A 23,610-nucleotide genomic window follows, 5' to 3' on the forward strand; every position below is an offset into this window, starting at 1 on the left:
AACGATACAACTTCGAACTTTATAGAATATACCAGTAACCTGATATCGTAAAAAATATTAAGATAGGACGTCTGAGGTGGATAGGGCATGTAATGCGGATGGAACAAAATGACCCAGCTAGAAAAGCGCTCCTTGATAGACCCATTGGTCAGAGAAGGGAAAGACCTAGAACAAGGTTCCTTGATATCATCGATGAAATATCATCTTGAAAGAAGGCGCTCCAGCAAACCCAGTCTTCGCATAGTAATTTACATCTACAAAAGGCAACTATTGCATATATAGCTCAACTGCTTGGCCACAAAAATTTTTTTGTTCACATTTTCGCTCCACCCTGTTGTTGGAGCCGACCCTTACTATTACAATAACATTTTCCATTATCTCATCCAACTTCCACATTTCCTCTTCTTTTTTCAAGACAACCTTTCTCTTTTTCAACAGTGTTTTTCCAATTTGTGGGATGTACATAATCTATACTGGTTTGTAAAAGGCGCTGACAGCACCAATTTTAAATTTACGTTGTCTTGGGCAGTATATCATATTGTATTCAACTCGCAATGGTAAGGTGGACGTCTCAAAACATACGATGAAGTCTAGACATTGAAACAACAGCATATTGACGATATCTACTACGATGCTCCTTGATTATTGCCGTTAGTTCTGCTTTGACCATATCCTCTGTAAATGAAATACATTTTTCTCATAACCAACTCTGCATGACGGATTTTCTATCAGTCATCGTTGGAATGTATTCAACAAGGCGGCTGTGATAAGATACATTATCCACTACTATGACACAGTCACTATTTACGAGAGGCATATAAGGAAAAAAAAAGTCAAAATTACACAAACAGAATTGTATTTCTAGATTCTAATTACAAAATACTATTCCCTGTATATAATACCAAAGATAAGTATAAATGATAAGAGCACATTATATATGTAAATCTAAGAGGTTCTGTTGGTATAAATGTATATGATTGATTAAGCCACATAAAAATCTGAAATAAAACTTTGTAAAATATACAATAAGCGGATCCTTATGACACCCTGGCGCGATATTCTATTAGGTTGCATTTTGGTTTCCGATTCGTCCTAATTTATTTCACAGAATAGAGGCATGAATCGAAGATATGGGATAATTGACTACCCACACTCGCCAGATTTAGCCCCGTGTGAATATTTACTGTTTTCAAACTTCATATCAAGTATACTAAGCGAAAAGGAGATTATGTTGTGTAATAACAAAAATCGTGCATTTTCTTTCTTTCACTAGATTAATAATAAAGCAGCCGCGTATTTTGGTTCTGAAATCTTTCGATTAATAATATACAGATAGTCAATAGCCTCGTATTTAACCCATACTCATGCTATTTTAGTAGGGTTCCGCATTGGAATTATGCCCAACGATTATTATAGCTTTTTTGATCATTGTCTCATGAAATCTGAATGATCATCTGAAACAAATGACATGACCAATCGTTTGAGTATTATAAAATAGAAGCGTTTTTACAACATATAGCGATTTATTCTGTGTTTTAATGAAAATGGAATGCTAAAATTCTCAATGGCTTTTAGTCAATGAAAATTAGTTTACATTTATGTAAGACAGATAAGCAAAAGATGCAAACGCCTATATGGTCTGCATTGGTCTTGAGAAGGCATTCGATACAATTCCCCGAGAAGTTCTATGGTGGACGCTTATAAAAATGGAGTTCCCGATGAGTATGCGAAAATTGTGGGAGATATATATGATGGATAACAACTAGTGCAAGGACAGCTCTGGGAGAGTAGGGACAGAGTACTGTATAAAGAATTCGTGCTTAGTACTTATTTATTCTCATGAGTGTTGTATCAGATAATATGAAAACTATATGATATGACCCATCTTAGTTTCAATTTTCCATAATATGGCTTAAGCCTACTAAAAGTTTTGCCAACCATTGGATTAAATGAATCTAAGTGGCGGATACAATTCTGTTTGAATAACAGATAATATAGCAGTAGTAACGAACACCTCGTAACGTCACTTAATGTCGAGCTTCCGATCGTTTGCCAGTCGGAAGAGTTAGGTAACTCGGGAAGAAAATACATTTTTTACGTACCTCACCATAAAAGTGGATTGCGGTATCTATTATTATTAAAGATGGAGGTAATAAACATGTAGAAAACACACTTCATGCACTTTTCACAACTCCTTTTCACCTTGTAACACTTCTCGGACTAGAATTAGAGAGGTGTTTAAATAGGATCATTCTCGCTACATTAATTTATTTATAAGCTGTTATTTTTTTGTCACTAAGTGCAATTTATAATTTAAAAAATCGTGATTTATTATACTTAAGTACTCTATTATCATTCATATGATGAAATTTAAGCTGGGACGAATCTGAACCTGTTATTCCCTATCAAAACCTATCTATAGTACTATCTAAAACCAAAGAGAAAAGTTCCAGTTTCCCTTTAAATCAAACATTTGCTAGTTTTGGTAAAGAATAACATCACCTTTATATGTACAACTTTTGCAATAAGAATTTCATTCTCATTTCTCCTACACCTAAACTCTTCAGTCATCGTCATCGTCGTCGGAAATATATTTTTTCGCCGACCTCCTCGGCCTGCCGGGTCGTCTCTTTCCTTTACCAGGTTTATTTTTGTTCTTAGGAGTTTCTACATCAGAATTATTGTCATCTTTCTCATCGTCCGAATCCGGAGAAGCTTCGATCTTCTGCTTGGCACTCGAAAAGACCGACTGTAGTACGATGCTATCTTCGTGAATCAAAGACGCTTCTTCGTTATAGATTTGAGCATTCTGGCAAAGCAGCATGAAGTCTCGTTCCAGATCGGAGAAGTCAGAATACTAGAAACATAAAGTTATGGTAAATACTTCGTACGTTAACAACTAATGTTCAAATTAATATAATACAAATTAGTAAGCGCGTTTACAGCTGGCGGATAGAAAAATGCTCTCATGTAACCTGGCAAGTAGGTGGAAAATAAAATACCACACGCAGACCAACAAGCAGGACAAGTCTTAAGTTGCGGTGAAAACAAATTTTCTACTAGAAGAAAAACAATTAACCAGTGATACTCCAAAGCTAACTTCCCGTTACTCGGAAAAAGAACTATTGTATCAGTCTCCTTTTGGGTCAACGATGGAAAAATAATACATTGTCGATTATAGAAGAGTAGAAAAAATAATTTATTGGTAGCTCAAAATAAGTAAACGAAATTTCACAGCTAGTTGAATAACGTGTTAACTAAGGTACGAATATGACTCCAAATAGGCATCGACCCCAGCTTATACCTCCTGCCCACATTATCCAGTCAATTCAAAACAGCATCAGTCGTTTTCTTTATGAGATACAATGTCTCGTGTATGAAATCTATTGTTATCAAACAAAACCTTCAGCGGATTGCTAATGATTTTTAATTAAACTCCTAAGATTTGTGTATATACCACTGAAATCTGGTCACATTTGACTTTGAGAGTTTGCTTACCTTGGCAGAGAGTTGTTTCCGAAGCGAAGAACTATTTACTGTTTCTTTTCAATTGGTTTTTATTCTTACTCAGCTTACAGAGATTTAAAAAAAATTGGCCTAATTCCGAATAAGATTTAACAAAAGGTAGGATTTTGCTTCGTACCTATGCATTAGAAGAACACTTGATGACCCTAAGTTTGTTTGTCGGTGTAGAGGACTTTGTAAATAGGTCACTTCTCCATCGTTGTCCATTCACTTGTTGATAGCAACTGCTACCAACAAGTTTTCGTAGACACTTTGTCTCAGGACCAGCAACCTCCTGTAGTGTCTTACGATGCCATGTTATCAATTCCAATAGTAACTTTAACATCATAACATATAAGATCCAATAATGTAACGTAAATTCAAATTAATAACATTTAACGGGTTTTTACCCAAATATTTAGTGGCTCAATTCTCCAGTAATTAAATCATATCCTGGTGCTTTTTTCGGATTTGTTGCCTTTTATTTTACCAGCTACTTCCTTCGGGGATGTTGGTCTGATTCTCTCTTCTGTCTGATTAGGCTCTAACGATTTTTGATAAATAATTGGTCATAATGCTGTTTCAATATATTTTCTAAATATGTGGAAAATCTTCCTGCCTTTTCCTTATTGCTTCTAGCCCAACTTCCAGTTTAATGGGTGGAGAATGCCTTTGTTGCGTGTTCTTCCGTCAACTTGACGGATAATATTCTCAGGTAATAACTGATTGACTCATTTTTTATGTTTTGAATCTCTCTTTTAAGTTTTTGACTAGTATTGTTCGAATTTGATTTATGTTCAGGAGGTATGGTCTGTTGCCATCTCCTTCTTATCTTTCTTTTCTCTTTAATTAATTTTTTGTTTCTTTTTGTTATAGTTGTTTCTTTTTAATTTTGATCTTACCGAGTAGAAATCCTTTGCTATGATGATTTTTGTATATTTTCAACAAACAACTCTTCTTCCCCATCTAATTATTCATGTTTATTTTAATAGTAGTGCTAATTCAATTATTTCTTCAAGGAGTGATCTAAAACTTTCCCCAATCTGTTATTTGTTAGTCTTGGATTACACTCCTTTCACTCACTGTAAGTTTTATGAGTAAATGATCTAAACTGGAACAAGTTAGTGGAGGCCTATGTTCAACTTTGGAAGCAAAAGGCTGGATGATGATGATGACCCGTTGATATTGCTTCACATTTCTGTTCTTTTATAGCTGTCAATAACTATTTTCCTTCAGTTGTTGTCAATCTTGATCCCCACTAGGTGTGCTCTGCATTAAAGTCACCTCCAGTGATATATCTGTTCCTCAAACTTTTCGTATATTCTACATACTGTTCTTTTTTAAAAGAATGCTTAGGGGGCTATAAATTGAGCATACATCAACTTCGCAATTAGTTTTTTAGCTTTTTTAATTCCTCATAATGTTGAATGTTATCTTTTATCGCGCTTCCTCCTTTTGCTGCATTGTCAGGATGTATAGTGTGGTATACGTTGTACATTCTAAACTTATATGTTTCAAATATGGGACACATAAACTTCTTCTATATGAAGGATTGCTTGTAGCTCAAAATGAATGTGAAGTTAAATTAACTTTATTAATAATTGTAATTGAATACTAAAACATTAAAAAAACTTGCGAAATGCCTCTGAATGGATTCATCAACAAACGATTACGATCGCCATGAAAATCGTTAACAAATTTTGGAATTTAGAATGTATGAAGCTTTAACAAAAAGATAAATAAAATAATCCACAAAATAAGTGAACACAATAACCACCGAAACAAGGCTAAAGGGTTCAGGATCAGAAAGCATCGAAAATATAAATACCTCCACAGCAAGTTACCAAACCAAAAGCGGGTTCCACAGGAAGTAGCCATACGAATACGCAAGAGCCGTTTCCTGTCTATACAGTATGGTAACGCCTTTCACTCTTCTGAGAAAAACAATAAGCAACTACCAAAATAAGCCAAGTAGTTTAAAATTTATAAAATATATATTTATTGTCAGTGAAATTTTGCTAATCTTAGATAAAATACTCACCTTTCCATCATCTATATAATTTAATATCTTGCTAATATCTATAGGCTTCTTAATAATAGTATAATAGTCTGGATACTCTTTTCTTGGAGGCAATTTAATGAACTGATCGCTAAGCTGCCGTCCATCCCTAAAAACATACGTGTTAAAAATCGCCATAACTCAAAACTATTAAACTTACCTGTCTTTATAATTTGTAACTATGTTCATCAACTTTCTCATTTTTCTCTTTAGCCTAGCTTCTACTTGACTTTGTGGTAGCTTACGCCTTCTTGTAGAGCTGCTAGTGTCGTCGTCAGAATCGTCGCGTTTTCTTCTCTTCCTACCCCTCTTTTTCTGCACCTTTTCTTCTTCTTCTTCCTCATCGTAGTCTCCGTCTTCGTCGATAGCCTGTAATCATGTTATTTTATTAAAAGGACATACAAAAACAGCAATCTTCTGTCATAAAAACTGTGCAAAAACTTAGGTAGTGCCGACAGAAGTGAATACTATTTATAGCGCGTTATTATTATATGTGGTTTAATAAAATTATAAATTGTTACATTTTTTTATTATAACACATTGAAACTCTTTAAAATTTAAAAAATCTTAATTTTTTCCTTTAAAACTTTTGTCTGATGTTTTAGTACTTTTCAAAATTTTAAGTACTTGTTCAATATCATATAGTTTTATTTTCATTATTAACTTGTATGATAATATGATTATGATCCTGTGTGTATCCGAGTGAACCAAACACAAAAAGCGCTACAAGGTATGTAAGTTCAGCATACACCGTCACTTTTTGTAAAAATGAGGAACCTACTTTGCAGCCACGATCTTAGTATTGACCTTCGCGTTCGAATGACATATTGCTATATTTTTTCAGTGCTACTGTATGGAGTGGAAGCGCAGACCCTACGTGAGGCGATCCTCAATATAATAAAGAGACGTAAGCTGGAATACTTGGGTCACATTATGAGACACCCTGAAAAATATGAACTTTTATATCTGATCATTCAGGGAAAGATCCAAGGTAAACGTGGTCCTGGTAGAAGAACATCATGGCTGAAAAATCTCAGACAATGGTACAGAAAATCGACGACGATTATTATTTTGAGCTGCTGTCAATAAAGTCACGATAGCAAATATGGTAGCCAACATATTATCCAACGACGATACATGGAACTAGAAGAAGATACACTGGATTAGATATCAGTTCTCCTCGAACATCAGAAAGAAGCAGAACTAATCTGATTTGAAAATGGTAAGTGTGACCTTGCCGAAAAGTCGTCAAAACAATGGTTTTTTTTTAAAACCAAAATTATTCAACCTGGAGTCGAACCTGGCCAACCACAGAAATCACATATTGCATTCGACCACTTTTGTAGGTTTTATATGGGAGGTAAGCGAATTTTTACCAAATTCAAAGCGGAAAGATTATTATATTTTTATTATGATGTTAACTTTTTGCTGAAACAATTTACAAAACCGCAAAAGATAAGTTTTATTTTACATATGCCAAGAAGAACGAAAAGAAAACTTACAAAATTTTATGTTTTTCAATTAATTTTAGCGTAATTTTAAAGTTTAGAAATAGCCAGCTTTTCCTGACAATCTCAAATTGAATAAAAATTTAGGTGAAGGTAGTTCTATATGTATACAACAATGTCTACTTATTAAATTTCTAGGCCCAGCCCTTTAACTATTGTATTGATAGTACTTTTACTTTTTGATTGAAAACAATGTGGCGTACAATTAATTTTTTTTAAATCGTTTTTCTAATATTTCTCGAGTTTTTTGCCTCGTCCCGTATCCTGCTTGGAACCGTTTAAAATCTAAGCTTTTTATACACGATCCATCTCGCCGTTAAAACTAGCTCTTCAACTCTTTAACATCTATCTCCAGCTTATAACACCTCTTCAGCTCTATAACACATCCGCAAGAAAAAAGAGATTACACTATTGATAATATCACAGCAGTAATCCTACCTACCAAAAACTAGTATAAGTGACTATGCCATGCAACGTTGCAAAATGTAACTCTTGTATGTTCACTTCTTGGACATTTAACCCTGTATAAACGTAAGTACTGCTTTATTAACAAAATTAACTATAAATCTCACCTTTAACCATTCCTTTTCTGTTAAACTATCAGCATAATCAACTTCCTTTCGCTGCCTGGTTCCTCTACCCAATAGCGCTTCAGTATAATCGTCACCCCAGCCATCATCTTCGTCTGGTTTTGTCAGCCAATCAGGCAGTTCACATTCTTGAATCAATCGCGACTTTTTGTGCTGACCGAGTTTTTCTTCCTCCTCTTTTCTTTCCGTATCCATTTTTTGGAAAAGCTGAAACTCATCCTCTGTCCTGGCTATCATTTGGTTGACCGTTTCGTCATCAGGCACTTCATTTTCCTGCAATAATTAAAATAGAGCGTATTATTCTACTCGAAAAACTAAAAGTAGCAAATAATGTCTAAAATTAACCTTTTTAAACGCGGAAATAATTTGATTTTTCTGTTAAGGAATTTTTAATTAAATGAGCGGTTTTGAAAGAGGGAAGAGATGAGAGCCAACCTCATTCAAACACGGAATCACCATCGAGGATATAAAAATACAATGACCGAATAGAAGCGACAGTAGTGCAGTGAACAGTAAAGTGTGCACTAGTGAAATGATCGGGGCACTCGGGAGACTGAAGCCCCGGAAGTCATGATGAAGACACCTAGGAGGGAGTCGAAAGCTCGACGTAGCAAAATTCAACGCAGTCCAAACAGAAACTGACAGTATGTATGCAAAGAATACGTCGTTATTTGTAGTATATTTCACCGAAAATGTATTGAGGGTAGTTTTGTAGTCCGCCTGGTCTCTAAATCTAGGTAGAGTCCGGTCTTATAAAGGTTAAAATGAAAATAACCGTTAAAAATAATAATATTTAAATATAAATGAAATTTATGATATCTCAGACTACCCTTACCTCTTCTTCATCACTACCGTCATTGTGTAAAATACTCTGAAGAAACTGCTGCCTTTCAGATCCTGTAGACTTCTGATCGAACATACCAGCTTGAATGACTTTTTCGTCCATAGTAAGCTTGTATTTAGCTGCAGCTAAAATTCGTTCCTCCACAGAGTTAACAGTCATCAAACGCAAAACTCGGACTTCATTTTGTTGTCCAATACGATGAGCCCGATCCTGAGCTTGTAAATCCTAAAAAAAGTGAAAATCAACAACTGCTTTTAAAAAAGTTTGTTAAAGTTATTTACCTGATGTGGATTCCAATCGGAATCGAAGATAATCACAGTATCAGCTGTCTGCAAATTAAGTCCCAAACCCCCAGCCCTTGTAGAAAGCAAAAACAAAAAATATTCACTATTTTTATCATTAAATTTCGATAATAGATCCCCGCGATCTTCTGATTTGATTGTACCATCAAGACGAAGATATTTGAATCCTCTCCAATTTAGATAATCTTCCATGATGGTCATTAATTGGGTCATTTGACAGAAAAGGAGTATCCTATGGTTAGTTGCTTTCATTTTGGGCAATATTCTGTCCAAGAGCTCAAACTTACCAGATACCCTAAAACCAAGTAGAATCAGTTTAAAAAATATTTTTATTGACAATTTCTTATATTTCAGTTTACGGTGTGACTTTCGCAGAAAACAGGAAAACAGAAATCCTTTCCCAAGTTAACTGCTCCTTTTCTAACTCGACTGCACTATACTGAAGACGACCAATAGTCAGAAATACGTATATACGGTTGCCTTCCATCGATATATTTTCCGTTTTCCTGTTTTGCGAGACATGCCATTACATTTTACTTTTATTATGCACTTGCATTGCTAACAGCTGAGTTTCTTACTAAGACCTTCTTCAGAAGGTAGAAAATTAAGTCCTATGCAGAAAGACAACAGCAAAGAACCGAAAGATAGAACATTATTTTGAAAACGAACCCTTTGTGATCACACGAATAATTTAAGTGTACCACATTGTATAAATACTCACCTATAAGTGTCGGGTCCAGAAACTACTCCACCAGCAATACCAACATGATCACAATATTTCTCTTCGATATTCTGGAACATAAACGGATGATTGCACAATTTCCTCAGCTGCATAATTGTGTTCATGAGCGCCTTAGATCCCCTGCCTTTACTGCCTTTCTCGGACCCATCGGTAAGTAACACACCTTTGCTTTGCATGTGTTGATAGAGAACCTTCTGTAGGCCGGACATATCACACTTTATGATATATTCCACTTTGTCTGGAAGCTGGGATTCTACTTCTTTCTTGAGACGTCTCAGGAGGAACGGCCTGAGGACTTTGTGAAGACGACGGATGATAAGGATAGTTTCTTCTTCGTTTAACTCAACCTAATAACAAAATATCAAATATGTATCTCTTCAATATATCTAGATGGTGTATTATAAAAATCTATCAGTGTATTTGATTGTGGTATATTTTTTGTATGTCTAGTACTTTAATAATCAAAGAATAATCATTGTCTGTTATAGTGATGTCAAAATTTGTAGGTATGTAGATATTTGTTCTAAAAATCCAATTTTTTAAATGGAAATTTCTGTTTTTGTAATATAAATTTTAGAATATAAAACTGAAGTATCAACAGAACAAGAATCCCATAAATAGATAAAATGTTTTACCTTTTCTCCTGTAGTTGCAAATGGCGCATTGAACCATTGTTCAAAAGTGGAGCAACTTTTGAAAATCGAAGGCAACAAGAAATTCAACAAGGCCCACAATTCTGGCAATTTATTTTGTAGGGGAGTACCAGTAAGCAGGAGTCTGTAGGGTGCCAAATAGTGGGTATTAAGGACTTGAGTCAATTTGCAGTGGTGGTTTTTCATACGATGACCCTCATCTATGATCATATATTTGAATGGAATCTAAAACAGTACATTTGGTTAAAAAAATGTTTCCCACGATATCTCCTACTTACTTTTGCCAAGACACTTTTGTCCTTAATAATATACTCGTAGGTAGTGAGAAGCACGTTGAATTTAGCAGCTTTTAACTGGCTCTGGATCACTTTTCTAACTACAGGGGAGCCTTTGTATGAGATAACAATTACAGTGGGAGCCCATTTTTGAAATTCCAACATCCAATTAGATATGGTTCTAAAATGATTAAATACTAACATTAATAGGCCAATTCAGTTAGTTTTTTACTCGACTCAACAGTTAATATAGATGGGTTTGACAGTTGAAATTTGTAGTATGAGATATTACAAAAAGACTCTCATCTAGGGATTCATAAATTTTTTTGTAATATCTTATCCTACACATTTCAACTGTCACAACCGTTTATACAGTTGTGACGAAAAAAGGTTTAATTTTTGGCTTGATTGGTCTACACTACGCTATCATGCCAGGAAAAACAATCTTCAACATAAGAAAAGGTGTAAGATACTTACGAAAGTGGCACTATGATCAAAAATGGTCCATTTAACTTCTTTTTTTCCATTAAATACGTCAATAAGCCAATCGTTTGGATGGTTTTACCTAGACCCATCTCATCTGCTAGAATACCATTCAGATTGTTGTTGTACAACGACACCATCCATTCTAAGCCCCTAATTTGATATTCCTTAAGCTTTCCATTAACCAGAATGGATGCTTGTTCTGTTACCACTTCATGAACAGTGTGCGCAATACTGTAGTAAGTCTGTTCTTCTTTAGTGTTTTTGTGGTATTCGTCATCTTCAACCTAGAACATACTAATTAGACTATACCTATTGCATAATTGAAAACACTTACTTTAGCTTTTTTAATAACTGCTTTTGCATCTACTTCCTGATTTTCATCATAGTTATCATCATCCCTCTTATCCCCGTTTTCCAGATCATCTTCATCATCTGTATCGACCATCTCCCATCCAGGATGTTGAATTAGCCATTCTTGAACTTGTCTCAGTGTAGGAGCAGCCTCGCCTGTAACTTTTTTACCTGTTGCAGTTTCCAGAACTGTAACTTTTCTATCTGGTTGTTGCATTTTTTGCTGCTTCTTCTTGCGTTTTTCCTCCTCTCTCTTTTTATTGGTTTGTTCCAACTTGTGTTGTTTTACCATCTCTGTGAGGTTAGTTATATACTCATCTGTTTGGGAAAGCAAGAACGCCAGACGTTTGTCCTTCTTCTGATCAATGAGCTTTCTATAACCCTCTTCATCTTCTGCCATCAACCTTATCATACGTTCTTTCTCTCTCCTTTCTGCTTCTTTCTTTTGCTCTCTTTCAGCATTAGCATGGTAGTTAATAACAGCTTTATTAATCTTGGCTAATTTGGCTTGATTTTGCTTGTGGAATTCCTTGAATTCTTTTCCATTATTCAATACAGCATTCAAAAATTCTTGGTTCTTCTGTCTTCTCTTTCTTTCTGCTTCCAACTTCTGTTGTTTTTCTAGCTTCTCTGTAGCTCTCGATTCTCTTAGACCCTGTCGCTTTGTTCTCTTATACGCTTTAAAATTTACAGCAGATTCAAGTGTTATATCTCTTCTAATACAGTTCAAAATTTCACTTCTTAGTTGCCTTTGGAAATTGAGGCACCTCAAAGCTCTCAATTCTATCTGTGCTTGCATTCGGACTTTATCTGAAAGATTGGTAGGTAAGTTACTACACTGTTCTATTCTAGCAGCGATTCTAGCTGCCACCCTAGTTTCCCTCTCTTGAAGAAGAACTAACGGATCGAGTCCAGCTGGTTTAGGCATGGTGGTAAAACGGGTTTGCTTATTAGGGACTAACTGGTTCGATTGGGTTCTTTGTTGGTTAGGAGGTCCTTGCGCACCTAATTAAAAAATCTTTGTTTTATACTGTGACATAAGACTCTCTGGATTATTGATTTTTTAGATCATTACTATTTAATTTAGATAAATACAAAACCACTTACCTTGTGGTCCTACGGGCGCTGCTGGTTCTGCTACATTTTCCGCATTTGCTGGTGGTTGTTCCCCACCAGGAGGAGCACCAGCTCCTTGCGGTTGAAACGGACTTGACGGAGGCGTGGGAAACTGTGGTGAACCATCAGGTCTTTTTCCTTGTAGCCCTAGCATTATTGAAGGAGGAATTGGTTGATTCCTCGCCAAGCACCTAAAAGAAATGCCAACTGAATTATTGAGAACACTTTGAAGAAATAGTTTAACTGCATAAAGTTGTAAAAATGGGAAATAAACAACGGAAATCAAGATGTCAATAGTAAATCTGAGAAAAAATTAAAAATCTGAACACAATAATGGATACAAATAGTATAACAACAGATAAAAAGGTATAAAAGTTTGTGCAGAATGCGGTACTAGAATTTTCATCATCACTTCTAATTTTAGACAAGAAATTAAAAGATTACGTAATGCTGGACTACAGACAACAATATATTTCTGCTACCACGTATCAAAGAAATTCTGAATGCTTTATCCGGAGCAAATACTTTTCACAGCTACGACTCTATTAAGAATTTTATCACGTCGAACTTGAATCAAGTACAAGTTTCTATATCGCTTTCAAAAAAAAAATACAACTTGATATTTGACAGTTTGTCACGTAATAATCAGGTCTAGTAAGAGTATTAGAAAGGACAAGGAAAGTTGAATCCTAACCAATGCTAATTTTTCAAGGAAAGAAATTGCAGTATTTAGGACATAAAATCTCGGAAATAAACTTATGACAAAAATTGGCAACCTCGCAAAGACGCTGTCATAATTCAATGCAAATGCCATAATACGGAGAGCAAAACTGATTATTTTGGCGAATACCAACCACTATTTCATTATAATTCAGTATTCTAATAAAAATTATGAAATATTCCGCACTAATATGATATAAATAAAAGGTTAGTAGAAATATATAGTTTTGTTTTATAAAAATATGTCCCAAATTAGCATGGCTAATATCCCGACCGGCACCGTTTATTTGTTGCATCATGGACTCTCCTCATTCCGTAAATGGACTCTTCCAACTGTTAAAGTTTCGTGTCGCTAATTTCGTGACGCTCTCCTCAGCATTTTACTATAGAGAAAAAGTTATACAACGCCAGTATAAAAGCATCGCTTCAAAAATAGTAGCGATCCAACGGTATTCGATGCAAAAAAATGTAAAATAGTACAAAATATTTGTATCATTTGTCACTTATCACGGCACTATTGACTTGAACAGGCAAGAAGCACATTTCAAAAATTCATGCCCTTATTATCCAATGCCTCATCAAATCCGTGAAAAGTTTGCAAGATGCAAGATTGTATATCAGGAATAAAATTGAGGCATTTAAAATGTGGCTCTACAGAAGGATACCCAAAATATCATGGACCAACAGAACCAGAAACAAAGAAATTCTTCAAAGAGTAGGTCATCAACGAACTCTATTCAAATCTATTCTCATTTAGATGATCAGAAAGCTTTGTATGCCAGAAAGCATACAAAGTAATAAAATGTAAGAACATGCTTGACAGACAAAATACAGCAGGTGTTTTGCACTTGTATAGTGCAAAGTTTGCAACAAGACCTACAAACAAATCTACCTAAGAAAGAAAAATTGGTTTCTGGATGAAGAATCCTCTGTATATATTGCTTTCAAATTGACTTAGTGACTAAGATAATAATGCAAGGTTAACATAAGGTGTTTTCATTTGCTGCAAGTCTTTTAGATAAATATATGATACCTGATGATCAGTTTTCCATCTTAACTGTCAAACATTTTTTGTGAGCTATCACCTATAGTTAAGAGATATCCACATTAAATAGCTAATTACTAGACTATCCACAAGTTAGAAACAAAACATCCATAGGTCTAACTAGATGCCAAGATAGCCTCTCTAGGCAAAACTCTAAGTAGTATAGTTACAATTGGATTGTATATTGCATTTATAACTTACCTGTATGCCATAATTTGATTTTTAAGCTGATTCATTTGCAGTGGTGTTAGAACTCCGTTAGATGGTTGACCACTGGATCTAGCACGTAACGCCAGTAACTGTGAATACCTCTGATCTTCTTGCATACCTTTTTCTTCCATTGTATCTATTGCTTTTTGTAAGGCATGTAAATTATCTGCAGCACGGCCTTGATGTTGCTGTCCTGGCTGTCCAGGGGGACCCTGTGGCATGCCATGGGCTAAAATAAAGGACATCCTTAGTACATATAAAAAAATCTGAAGAATACATTTATTTATACCATCAATACTCTTTCTCATTCTAGCGTTTAACATTTGTTGCCTGTTTCTGACTTCAAACTTGGCTCCATGTTTTCACAAGATGTCCTACATTTCTTACTTTCAGTTTTTAATATTTGTCAGAAAATTAGTTTAATAATTACTTATAATCTTTGAAGACTGCTCATTCTCAAGTACACTCAATTTGATACACAATCAATTCTTCCTTTCCTTTTCTGCAAAAAGAACTAGTATCACTACTTTTGTTCTTAAACTTCTTGGTTGTCACTTTTTAATTATTGATTTACGTTAACTACCTTCCTCTCTCAACGAAGAAGTAGATCTAACTCATTTTTGTGTCTTTAGCAAGAACAAACTTTGCCTTTTCCCACCATCTTTAAGTTCTCAGCCTTCTATTTGCCATATCAATAGGTGACACCCCTTAAAAGATTTTCTTTCTTGATTTTCATTCCTTTGATATTCTTTATTGGTTTATTTGTTTACTAAATTGATTTGTTTGTTAAATACATGTTGACTTTTCTATATCTTTATATTTTTTCATCATGCTGTCTCATAATTATGTATTACATTGTTGTTTATGTTTACCTAACCCCATGTTGTTTAAGAAATTGCCTTACACAAATTATTGTATATGACTGATGAAATAGTTTATCAGTTTGTTCCTTACCTCTTTTTTTACATTGATTCGTTTGTTAGATTTTTTAAGGTGATAACTGATATGGCATCAATTGGTTTCAGTAGAAACTAGTCTGGGTTATTTTATTTGGAGTATTTTAATTATATGAGTATTGTGTTTGTTAAAATTACATATTAAAAACAAAACCTTACCACTTGGATAATGTCCTGGATGCATTCCACTACCAGGTGGTAAATGTCCAGGTCCAGGATGCCCTGGTGGTTGTGAATGTCCTTGAGGATGGTTCTGATGGGCAGTAGGAACACCAGGATGTCCCTGTGGTGGAGCATGTCCTTGTGGAGGTACATGCCCTTGAGGAGGTATATGTCCTTGTGGTGGAACATGCCCCTGAGGAGGTAGGTGACCCTGTGTTGGACCATGACTTTGTGGTGGAATATGGCCCTGTGGGGGAAGATGACCTTGTGGAGGAACATGACCCTGTGGAGGCACATGTCCTTGTGGGGGCACATGTCCTTGTGGGGGCACATGGCCTTGTGGAGGTACATGACTTTGTGGGGGTACATGGCCTTGTGGGGGTATATGGCCTTGTGGTGGAACATGTCCTTGAGGTGGTATATGTCCCTGTGGGGGAACATGCCCTTGTGAAGGTGCATGTCCCTGAGGTGGTCCATGACCTAAACAGAGATCAAAGGTAAACATGTAATAACACAAAATATAAATATTATAGTCCATCCGTTGGACGTTTGCACAAGTATGACATTATTTGTTAGTATATTTTATTATGTCTCCTTCCTACTCACAGAAACTAAACAATGAACTTAATCTCCTGAAAAATCATGTTCATTAAGTCAAGCAACCACGGTGCAAATGTCATAAAAGTATGGTCCGAATCCCATTGTACTCACAACTATTTTGATAGCATTGACAGTGTAAAGCATAGATATTCACCCATGAGGCTATCCTCCTGGGACTAATTTTTCACTAGTTTTCAACTGTTATTTTAAAACAGTTGCGTTCAGAGCATTTGACACAAATGTATACTCAGTTGTCAAAATGCAATAAATTAAATAAAAGTATAAAAATGTCCAATGTAATATTAGCCATTTTCTAATTCTTATAAGTTTGGCTCACACGTTTTGGTTTATTTCCTATAATACAAACAATGGCACTGTGCAAAGATCCAGCTGATCTACTGTCAACATGCAATAACAAAAAATATAAATATTACCTACCTTGTGGAGGTGTATGACTTTGACTCACTGAGTGTCCCTGAGGAGAAGGATGCCCAGGATGGTTTTGAGATTGTGGAGGCCCCTGTTGTGGATAACCTTGTGGATATTGATGATGAGGTGGACCATGCATGGGTGGATGCTGCTCAGAATTTGGTGGCATTTGAGGATGTCCAGGATATTGACTGGGGTATGAAGAGGGTGGTGGAGGACCACCTTGATACTGAGGCTGGGATACTGGAGAAGGTGGTGCTGGACTCTGTGAAGGAGGAGGTCCCATTGGACTAGGTGCCTGTGGTGGAGGCATTGGACTGTTTTGAGGCGAAGGGCTTGCCATGTTTTTTGCTGTTACAAACAGTCTTGACTAAGGTATTCTGTAAATAAATAAGTAATTGTATTTGTAATATGAAAAATCTGCACAAAATATTATAAAATTGTTGCATAATTACAAGCAACATAAATATATGAATAGATTTATAATTAAATATATTTACAATTGTATTCTTTTATGCATGTCTTTGTGAACCAGCTTATGAACATTCAACTTGAATATTTATCATAAAATACTAAATTTATTATTGCAACATTAAGTGGTGGCCATAGCTTAGTGGTTAGGTACTGGCTTACCATGCCAGATGGCCTGTGTTTAATACCAGTTAACAATTTAAATGAGCCCCCACCCTGCTTTGGAGGATTCTGAAAAAATGCTATGTGTGGTTTTCCTTTTATATCAGTGTATGCAGTATACTGACCAAAGGATAATCACACATAGCATTTTGAATTTTGCATTCACAAATCTGCTGGGTACTTCTTATTTACATTCATAAATCTACTCATTTTTCTGATAAATATTCAAGTTGAATTTCCTGCAATCTGGTTCATGAAGACATACAGAAGAAGTGAATTCCAACATTGCATTCCTAAAACATAAAAATCACACTTTGATTGTCATAGTCATGTGAATAACAGAAGTTTACTTTTTGTACTTTCAGATTCAGCCTTGTTTGATGGTTTGTTTTAAAATTCAAGGTATCATTTCTTCATCATGTTTCACTCAAAGAAAACTAAAAGTTGCTGTTTAAATCATACATGTCTAGCTCTGTCAACTTGGTACATTTTTGTCAATATTTAATGTAATTTTATACAAAATTGTTGACCTGTCTTTTAACGTTTTCTTCAGTTGTTAACACTATACTCATCCTTACAATTTAATATCATAGAATTACTAACTCAAAGTAGAATCCCTAAACAATTGCAAAATTATGCCTTTCTTTCTTTGTGACTATAATTTCAATAGTGTTGTACTATAGAATGTTATGTTATACATTTATCCAAATAATGAAGATTAAGCACCTAACCAATATTTCTTTTAAATCTTGATCACAAAGGAGATATTTTAGCAACTGAATGTAGTGGTGATAACTATATCCTTAATATAAAGGGTAGCTAATAAAAAACTCTTTTCTAATATATAATATTGGTGTAAAAAAGTTAAAGATTCTATAATTCACCTATCTTGTGAGCTTTGGCTTTTAATTTCTAGTAGATACACTAAATATGAAACATAATTACTATAACACTTACAACTGTTTTATGACACCACATATTTTATTACCGGTAATTTATATCCAAAGTTCTACAACACTTTTTGTAGGCTTCAAAGATTTATACCTACATATTTGCAGTAAGTAAAACATAACCCATCTAAAATATTACTGTTCTACTTGTGGTTTTTCCTTTTGATATTACTGTATGTCTTAATTAGCCTATTTCTAATGTCCCAGATTAGTACACAGAGAAATGAACAGGCAAGACTCAAAATAGAAGCTTGATTATAAAAAACGTCTATGTTGGTATGTAAATAAATGCTTGAATTCATTATTTATCTCACCTCCAATTAAGAAAAAGTGAAGCCACTATTGCAAGGTAGTTTATTACATCCTGGAATTTTATATTTTTCTAAATTATTAATATTTTCTTGAATACTTAATTGAAAGCTTCGAAGTTTTTCGATAACCTTTTACTTACTGTCAGCATAATTTATAACCAGTGTCAACTAGTGATGTGTATCGATTAAATATCGAATGGCCGACGAAATATTCGATCAATTCGATAACTTAAAAGCTATTTTTTGCAAAGATGAAATTGAAATATACTTTCCATTACATCGTTGCTATAAATTAACTTATGTGTAATTTCTTTACAAATATATTTAAAATATATAAACAATGGTAAAATTTGCGTTAAAAAAATAATGCTAAATATAATAGTACTTACCTGAATAATCATTCGATAATTGAAATAATTCGATAGTTCCTCTGAATGCGATACTTAAATGACAGCGCTACTATCGCGAAGTTAGACGCAAATGCTATGGGAAGCCGATCATAGCCGTACGAAAAATATAAAATAAGGAAAGGAAATAAATAAAAAATATATTTTAATGAAAAATTATATTACAAAACAAATTCGTAAATCGGAAACATATATAAAATACTGCATGGTACTGCATTTCTAACACTATTTTATGGTAAGAGAGAAATTTAGATAGTCTTTTAATTTTATTGGTTACGTAAGTACCTACTTGTATCTACTTGATAATCTCGTTTATCAGACGATGTTTATTCCCATATATATTTTGGATTTAATGCTGAAAACCTTTTTAGGTATAAAGAAATGTTACCATCCGCTTTCTTTCTTATCTAAAGCAACGCTCAAATTAATAGACCAGTTGTTCTGAATTTGTGACTCAACGTGTAAAATATAAACAAAAAACATTTTTCGATAGTTTATTAAACAACTTATTTACAGTATTATAATTTATTTCAATTACATTTACCAGGAGTTAAATGGTTGTACTCCATATTGGTTGAATATTTGTGTCCAAAAATAATACATTTCCCTTTTAGGATTCCACTGAACTTCCAACCAGGCTCCAATGGCTAAATATTGGAAAGCGTCTGGTTTTACCGTTGGCCATGTAATGTTTTGCAACAACTCAACTGGTTCTGGGGTGGGATTTCTAGAAGTAAAATAGGTTATTATAATTTCAAGCAGTATAAGTATAACACTAAAGTACAAGCCTCATTCAAAGACCATAAAACCAATGAAGACATTCGTAATAGCTGTCGAACAGGCAGCTAAACTGGAATGGAAATGGGCTGGACATAACGAACGTCTTAGAATGGCCGATGGAATAAAAAAATCGGGAATTGGTGGCCATATGAAACTAAAAGACCACGAGGAAGACCGCAAATGCGCTGGAGCGACGATATTAAAAGAACTGCAGGACCAATGTGGAAACGTCTTAAAAATAACAGAGATGAATGGCGAGAATTAGGAGAGGCCTATATTCGGAAATCCGAATAGAGAGAAGGGCTTAAAAAAATAGAAGGCAAAATTAATGAACTGTCCTGTAATTTTTAATTTATATTATAATGTTTTTACTGGTAGAGTCACTCGAAGAGGCTCTAAAATTGGCTTAAGCAGATAATTTAGATACTGATGGAATCTTTATTAAGCCCCCAGAATATATGGAACTGAAGGACGAAGATTTTGCAGATCAAAATCGAAATGGTCGTGTTGATAATTTGTTTGCAAATCAGTTACAAACTGCAGTTGAAACAATCATTTCTCTAGAAAAGATATAGACGAATCCGTGGAAAAACCGCAGACAGTTGATTTCGTAGAAAAAAATTGATAAATAACTCAAACCCTCACTATTAGTGATTTGGGATTCTGTTTGTCCTCCGTGTTGGAAAGTATACTGTTATTTTACATAATTCTTCTGTTTGTGACTTTTAGAAAAACTGACAGTTCAGTTTTTCTTCAAAAAAAGCACGAACTATAAATCTATGGTTTCTTTGTTAAAATTCTTTATCCTTCACATCCATAATATTGATAGCTGCAAATTCTTGTAAGTTATTCTTTGTGATTTTCTCTATAGTTTTAAGCATCTTCATATACTTTTAGATAAACTGATGATGTGTATAGATTCATATACGAAACGTTTTCAATAAAGGATGAACTAGCAAGTTTTGTTTTCTCCAATTTTGTGACCTATAACCCTCCTACAAGTATCGTTGCGAACTGCATTTTACATAATTAAACCTAAAGCTAAGATTAATACTATTACAAAAATTAATATTAAACTCAACAGGATTCCGGGTTGAACCGCGTCGATTATCATTGCGCCGAGCTTTCGACATCCTCTCTGATGTATTTTTCAGGGTTTCCGAGGTCTCAGTCTCCCGAGCTTCCATTTATACCGTCGATGATAAAGTGGTTTGGCTGGAGGTTGGCTGGCGGGGATTAGTGCCGGGATTGTTGCCGGGATTGCTCTTTTATTAAGACAATTCGGCCTTTTTTTAATTTCTATGGCTTTTCGGATAATTCTTGGTTTATAGAAGGGGATGGGGGCTATGGTTATGTAGTTTTCAAACTCAATTTGGTTACCTGTATGAAGATGGTGTTGACCTAGAGCTAAAATTAAATCGGAATTTCGAACAGAAATGTAAAGTTCATAAATCCTATTTTGGATTCTACGATTTGTTTGGCCTATATAAGATCGAGTGCAGACTGTCCAAGGAATTTCATAAACTCCGTGTTGTTCATTTGGAATGTTGTCTTTGATTGATCGGACAAGAAATGTAAGTTTTTGTTGGGGGGTAAATATATATATATATATATATATATATATATATATATATATATATATACACCGGTATTTAGGCGCCACGCCCTTCCGGTAGGGATCTATCGAGGAGTATCACCAAGCCGCAAGCCCTTATCTCTTGCCGTACTGCTCCACCATAGGCCGATTAGACACCAGCATATTCTAGTCTAAGCCGCAGATTCATCTAGAATTTTAAACTGATGCGTTAGCCTTTTTTATTTTTCTGTACACCGAGCTGGGGCTCGAACCCACATCCACTGAACCATTCGACAGTGAAGCGAATGAGAATCGGCCGCCTAGCCCGCTTGGCTATCTGACCGACGTTGGGGGGTAAATATTGTCTTTATTCCTCTTGATCTAAGAATTTTGTCGATTTTGTTAGTGACATCTTTGATGTAAGGAAGAAAAACTTTCGTATGATGGTCTGAGTCTTTGGTTTGATATTGAATGGGAGATGGGGGGATGACTGTCTGTGTATGCAAAAGGGTAACTGTTTTGGTTGAGAGCTTATTTTAACCTAGAGAGCTTAGTGGGTCTACTTGCGTCATCGCAAAGGCGTATTGATCTGAAGACAAGGGTATTAATGACTGAATTAATTTGTAAATGTGGATAATGAGATTTGGCATACAACTAACGATTGATATGGGTGGGTTTTCGATAAACAGAGTGATGAAAACCTTGGGATTGGTTTTTCTTTATGATAACCTCGAGAAACGGAGTTTCCACCTCGATCGTGAAGTGGATACTAGGATGTATACCATTCATATGTGTTTGAAAAGACACCAAAGCATCCTTGCTGTAGGACCAAATGACGAATGTATCATCAACATATCGTAGCCAACATGTGGTTTTGAGCGTTGATGTGGATAGTGCTCGGATCTCGAAGTATTCTATAAAGATATTGGCAGCCTCTGTGTTTTCTTGAATATAACAAATAAAACTTACAAGTACTTAGCAAAGTCAGTCCATAATTTGATAACCCTCTTTTGAACAATTTGATCGATTTCTGGGTATTTGGTAAGATCTGTGGTATTTAACCCTCCGTAATTTCTTCTCAGAATAAAACTCATTTCTTCGCCGTGTCTTACATCTTCAGAGAAACCAATTACTAGAAAAGAAAAGTTTGTGTCGTTAGTTTTGATATTATTTGATTTTAGAATTTGGAATAAAACGGTACCTAACAAATGAGTTAGTATTACAGCTTACCTGATTCGTCGACGAAACCACCTAACACACCGTGAAACATGAATTCGTAGAAATATACATCGGCCCATTTGGAATGTAGCTCGGCACTCTTGACGAGAGATCTTGCAAAACTTTGGTCACTGAAGTACTAAAAAATTAAAATTCAATTTGATTACATTTCATATATATAAATTATTGATGTAGATACGTCACTAAGTAGATAATATTTATTTACTTTATTTCATTAATAATAATCTTAAAATGTGATAGAATCTTCGATTTTTTTTTGGACTAAATACATCTTTCTGTAAATTAGTATGCCACTCTTTCTCACCCTCCACTATTTGAGAGCAAAACTACCTTTGTATGATAAAAATAATTTTGTTAAAAAATCCAGATTTAAGTATTATAAAGATACAATTAATTCATGTTAAGATATGTGGGATTTAAACAAAATACATAAAAAATATGCACTATAAATTATGTATGTTACGAGGAGCATTCACAAATGATAATTTTAACAATGTATAAACGTACTTATCTACCCCATAAACTATATTAATAGACATCGTAGTATAAGCTATCGGCGACTCCAGTAATCAACAGCATACCATATCATTTAGTAGTCATTATACTCGGAAGGATTTACCTTATTATTATATCCTACCTATTAGGAAGAACTTAGTTGGACCACTGTGTTGTCTCGGTGTAAATGTTGAAGCAAGGGCGTGCGCTAGGGAACTGTGCATACCTGAATTTATTCATTTATATTTTATGATCAGAAAAATAACAAAGATGAAATGAAATTAATAAATGTTTTCCAACAAAATAATAATGTGAATTGGTTATTGTAATGTATTCAAATAATAAAATTAACCTCTGTAAAAAATGTTTAAAATTTAATGTAGATAATATCTAAGAGCTTTTGGTTGAAACGGGGCGTGGTTGCCAATCGTGAACTGAGCCGTAATCGCACCTCATTAGTTTTTTAAGGAAATCGAATTTTCAAAGCAAAAATCTATTAAAAGGCCAGAAAAAATCATTCGTTAAAAATAAAAACATTCAACATTTCTGACTAATAAATAAAACAAAAATCAAAGTGTAAATTAATATTTTACTCAGAATCAGTGTCTGACGTGTCAATAACTACGTTAATTATCAGTGGTTCAACTTGAGTCTTAATGATATTTTC

General features: G+C 34.6%; 2 protein-coding genes across 2 annotated transcripts in view; both read right to left on the bottom strand.

Moving 5' to 3' along the window:
• Positions 1-839: 839 nt before the first annotated feature.
• LOC140439205 (ATP-dependent helicase brm-like) lies at positions 840-18,588 on the bottom strand. The gene is made up of 16 exons (XM_072528958.1): positions 18,450-18,588; positions 16,562-16,932; positions 15,521-16,003; positions 14,397-14,634; positions 12,422-12,621; positions 11,298-12,319; positions 10,955-11,247; positions 10,481-10,658; positions 10,185-10,427; positions 9,529-9,896; positions 8,787-9,102; positions 8,497-8,730; positions 7,644-7,934; positions 5,724-5,932; positions 5,546-5,672; positions 840-2,857 (listed from the first exon to the last, which is right to left on the bottom strand). Exons 2-16 carry the CDS (start codon positions 16,893-16,895, stop codon positions 2,564-2,566), a joined length of 4,830 nt encoding a protein of 1,609 aa, XP_072385059.1. The 5' UTR covers positions 16,896-16,932; positions 18,450-18,588; the 3' UTR covers positions 840-2,563.
• A 745-nt stretch (positions 18,589-19,333) lies between these two features.
• The window catches only part of LOC140439206 (esterase E4-like), a 28,161-nt gene continuing 23,884 nt past the window's right edge, over positions 19,334-23,610 (bottom strand). Inside the window, exons 9-11 of the mRNA XM_072528959.1 lie at positions 22,440-22,566; positions 22,179-22,341; positions 19,334-19,580 (exon numbers count right to left, since the gene is read on the bottom strand). Of these exons, the coding sequence (XP_072385060.1) occupies positions 19,394-19,580; positions 22,179-22,341; positions 22,440-22,566 (477 nt within the window). The 3' untranslated portion in view covers positions 19,334-19,393. The remainder of the gene's footprint in view (positions 19,581-22,178; positions 22,342-22,439; positions 22,567-23,610) is intronic.

The sequence above is a fragment of the Diabrotica undecimpunctata genome, chromosome 4 (genome assembly GCF_040954645.1).
Source record: "Diabrotica undecimpunctata isolate CICGRU chromosome 4, icDiaUnde3, whole genome shotgun sequence".
Classification (NCBI taxonomy): domain Eukaryota; kingdom Metazoa; phylum Arthropoda; class Insecta; order Coleoptera; family Chrysomelidae; genus Diabrotica; species Diabrotica undecimpunctata.